We start from the raw sequence: 4,492 nt of genomic DNA, 5'->3' as shown, positions 1-4,492 counted from the left end.
AGTTCATCCCCGGTTCTTCTATTTTTTTACTTGGCATATGAATGCCAAACCGCCGTCTTGAGATTATTAACATTCATTCCATAACAGTCACAGGTAACGCTCAGCGTACTGGTTCATCACAAATGCTCAGACAGGAGAACGTCCTGAGTGGCTGATGAATATCAGCATCGTCCACAGCTTGTCTTCAGGACTGGGCTTTTCCCCTGCAGAGAGGTTGGTCTTCATTTGCAACTGGTCATTTTGACATTAATGCCAGCTGCAAACTTAGAGCTGAAGTCATCGTAAAGGATGTTTGAGACACTGCTGTGTGAGAGTTGTTATCGCCTGAGCCTCTTGGCGAAGTTGACATTTAACAGCAAAAATAAAACAGAATCCAGTCAGTCTTTCATTGGAAAGAAGTGCAGCTGGTGTCGTCTTTGTCATTTCTGCAGTTTAACAGTCCAAACTGGTGTTTGCCAGGTCTGTTTGAGCAAAGGGTCAAAGAAGAAAGGAAGAGATATTAGCATGACATGAAATCAGTGAACCAAAGGAGCTGGACACCTCCGAGTGAGACTGACTGCATTGCCACATCAGCTGAGGAAAACGTTAGCACTTCGAGAAAACAAGAAGTGTGTTCTGCCTCCATGAAACAGTGGCACGAGACAAACACCAGGTGGCGGACATCCCGTGTCCTTACTGGTTCCAGACCTATTCCTTGAGGGGACCCAAATATTTACCATTAGTAAACTTAATCCCCCCCAAACCACACCCTTGCAATCACAAGTCCAGTTTCTTTGCTATATTCTGTAATGATGAGTTGGGCTCACACTCCGTCTCAAGGTGTGTGATGGTCTGGCGCCACTTCAACTTGCAGTTTCAAACTGTCCTTCACCATTTTTTGGTCATGTGCTACACTTAATTTTTGTTCATTCATTTAATGAATCCATGCTCTTTGTAACTCTCTTGGTAAACTCATTGTTTTTGTTTTGCAATTGTTTGTTTTTTTGTTTTTTTTAACTGATTCATCGTTCCCTGCAGCCTGACATTCAGCCACTTTGCGAGTTTGCATTTGTCTATATTGGAAACACCTAAATTGTTTTTGAAACATGTATTTTTAAATAAATGGCAAGCTTTTACTTGAAATTCTTGAACTTAGTAGTTTTGAGAAAACAGACTAAGTATTTTTAAAACATTAAAAATGTCACGTCACCTATAACAAGATGGCTTCCCGATCCCCAGTGAATCTCTGGCGCCACCCTGGTTGGAGACACTGCTCTAGAGGAAACCCAGAGAGGGAGAGGAGGAGGACGTTGAAGGAGGGGACTATTTTTCAAGTCAAAGTTGGTGTTCACCCAGAGATGTAGTAACAGAAGGAGGAAGGAAGCAATCCTTGGTTAGCTACTGACTAAAGAGTAAAACTATCAAAGTGGACGGCTGAAAAACTGGAAGCTGCAGTGACTCACTACTGACCTCTATTGCAAAGGGGAGAACATAATTGAAAATGTACATGTTCCTTTAATGGCTGCAATAGGCAACAGGGATATGTGGATAACTGTTTTTTTTTTTTTTTTTTTTTTTCATAAAAAGCCAGGAATGGAAAGAATTGAAGCAATAACTTTTGATTCACTTTGGAAAATGTGATGCTAATATCATGTGCTTTTTGGTAAAGGTTTGGGATATTGAAGTAAATGGTCGGGCTGTAAGGAGGAGTACAATCCCCCCCCCCCCCCCCCCCCCCAGGATGAGAACCAGCTGCACTTCAATAGCATTAAATATAAATACAGGTTACTTAAGGTAAAGTTCATGCAACATAGTATGATGATCACTGAAAAGGTATGTATGTGACAAATAACCCACCCTTCCCTCATGCTGAAGGAAAACGAGTAAGAGGGGATTTCAAGTCAAGACTTGTCGTGGAAAAAGTCTATACTATAGATTGTCCTCAAACGAGGCGGTTTTTCTTTTTTCTTTAAAAGTCAGGGAGTCTCCAACTGAAGCCAAAACACAACCCAACCCAAGGAAGCTATTTACTTTTACCTGCAGCAACTAAAACAATACAGGGTCCTCTGTTGGAAATGTCTGTGAGAGACGGCAAATACGTCCCTCCCTGCCTATTTGCATGATAGAGAATGAAAACGCCTGTTCTCCTCAGAGTGTGGTGCTGCTGCTGTTTCTCCCTGCTGCAGGTGCAGCGGTCTTCTCCTCTGAACTCCTCCTGACCTCACGGGCAATCTACCTTTCTCTATCTGTGTTTGTAATTCCTAAACTTTTCCTGCCCAACGCGACACCTTGCATCTTTCTCATTGTGCGTAAAGTGGAACTTATCCATCTCTTTAAATGCACTTGTGCGTCCAGGTAACTTCCTCGTTCCACCGGAGCACCAACGGAGGGTGGAAGAGGCTGAGTAAAAAAGAAAAAAGAAAAAGCAACGCTGTTTAGGTCTTATCTGTTCTTTCATTTTTTTTACGTGTCTGGTTTACCCCGCGCAATTAAAAAAGACGTTTCAGGAAGGTATGCGTAAAGATGCGCATTTTTTCCTCATTTTCCCCTCATCTTTAGCTGTTTGTTTTATCACAAACGTTGTGGGGAAAACAAATGGTAATGTTTTTTCTACATAGTTAATGTTTGTTTATAATTCACATTCTTTTTTTCTTCAAGACAAAATTAACAATACGAAAATAATTATTTCATAAATTCATCATTGAATGAATGAATTGGTTAATAACTTAATCGGGTTTAAAACGAATTGTAATTTTAATACCTGCTTTGTCTTAAAGTCACCCGCCTTTTTTTTTTTTTTAACTTTTTCTTCACTGTTGCGTCACGGTAGCGTCCAATTGTAAACATACATATACTATATCACTCAACCGCTTGAATGGATTCGAGCTGCAAACCCCGCCCGTGGGCCGTCCCTTGCTGAGCCATTATATTATAGCTAGACACGCGTGTCTCCGGAGACAGATCTTTACTCTGCCGCTTCAAACAGGGTCAGGGTGCCTCTAGCGCTTTACGCACGTCTCCGCTGCGCACAAACACTCACAGGAGCCCTACACCTGCTGCGCAACTCTTCTGAAACTACACGCGGGAGCCTCTTCAAGCCTACAGAGACAAGATTGTCCCTCTTTGTTGGGGAAAAGATGAAACTTGAAGTTTTCTCTGCACACCACTTCGCGCAGAAGCCGCTGGAGCTGTGCATGGACGCAGACCGGGGAGTCCCGTCCCCTCTGTCCGGAGACGAGCTGGGCTCGGACGGGGACTGTGTCGCCAACAGTCCGGCACCTGTCACCCAGGGCGGCGACGGCGCCAAAGGGAAACCCTACACCCGCAGACCCAAGCCTCCGTACTCCTACATCGCCCTCATCGCCATGGCCATCCGGGAGTCCAGCAGTGGCCGCCTGACTCTGGCAGAGATCAACGACTACCTGATGAAGAAGTTTCCGTTCTTCCGCGGCAGCTACACCGGCTGGAGGAACTCTGTGCGCCACAACCTGTCACTGAACGACTGTTTCCTCAAAGTGCTGCGGGACCCGTCCAGGCCCTGGGGCAAGGACAACTACTGGATGCTCAACCCACACAGCGAGTACACCTTCGCAGACGGGGTGTTCCGCCGCAGGAGGAAGCGCATCGCCAAGAGGCCCCCCAAGGAGCAGGAGAGCCCGGACATCCTCGGTGAGGACACCCGCCTCCCCGCCTCAGAGGAGAGGGCGGGGGCCAAGTTCTCCAGCTCCTTCGCCATCGACAGCATCCTCAGCACGCCGTTCAAGAGGCGGGAGGACAGCCACGCAGAGGCGGAGAGCTCCGGTCCCCGGCTGTACTGGCCCCCGGGAGCCCACGTGCTGCCTTACGCACTGAACTTTCCCGCACAGCACGCGTACAGCGGCGGCGCGGAGCGCAGCGTTGATGCGCCTTCCTACCTCCAGCAGACAGCAGCGGGCATGGTCGCGGCCGAGACCGCGTTCAGGGGGCCCAGCAGAGCGCGAGGCTTCCATATAGACTCCCTGCTGTCGTGAAACACCTGGACTGAACTTAGATTTGCGTGTTCTACTCATGATGTGCACTTTTATTTCCCTCCCTGTGGGCCCTCTTAGCTTCCAGTGCTTTAACTTTGTGGGACTCAGCCCGTCTCATGGTGACTACTGTACGTTGACTTGCAGTGTAAAAAAACAAACAAAAACAAACAAAAAAAAAAAAAATGTCATTATAGATGTAAGTATGCGTGTGCGCGTGTTTGTGGGCGTGCGAGTTTGTGTTCATCCAAGGTTCACGTGTCATTTCTACTGTATGACGGCAGTTAACATAAATCTATCAGTCTATTTATATTTTCTTGTTTTGTATGACCTGCTGTATGCATATTGTTGTGTAAATATAATTAAACAAATTATTGACTGAGCCGCGTAAAAAGTCACGTGGCCGCGCCAGAAACGCATGGAAAAAAATTGTTTTCCCAAGATTGATGGATTGATTGATGCATGCCTGGTATTGCTATGAATAAAAACAACGTGAAACAATGGCA

At 46.0% G+C, this 4,492-nt stretch overlaps 1 protein-coding gene across 1 annotated transcript; it reads left to right on the top strand.

Annotated features, from left to right (window-relative positions):
* The first annotated feature begins 2,938 nt into the window (after nucleotides 1-2,938).
* foxq1b (forkhead box Q1b) lies at nucleotides 2,939-4,492 on the top strand. The gene has a single exon (XM_030083583.1). It carries the CDS (start codon nucleotides 3,117-3,119, stop codon nucleotides 3,987-3,989), a length of 873 nt encoding a protein of 290 aa, XP_029939443.1. The 5' UTR covers nucleotides 2,939-3,116; the 3' UTR covers nucleotides 3,990-4,492.

The sequence above is a fragment of the Salarias fasciatus genome, chromosome 23 (genome assembly GCF_902148845.1).
Source record: "Salarias fasciatus chromosome 23, fSalaFa1.1, whole genome shotgun sequence".
Lineage (NCBI taxonomy): Eukaryota > Metazoa > Chordata > Actinopteri > Blenniiformes > Blenniidae > Salarias > Salarias fasciatus.
The sequence above is the reverse complement of the archived record's forward strand: the minus strand, read 5'-3'. Positions and strand labels throughout refer to the sequence as shown.

Excerpts from the sequence above, each read along its gene's own strand:
- foxq1b (XM_030083583.1), top strand. The coding sequence starts at position 3,117 with ATGAAACTTGAAGTTTTCTCTGCACACCACTTCGCGCAGAAGCCGCTG.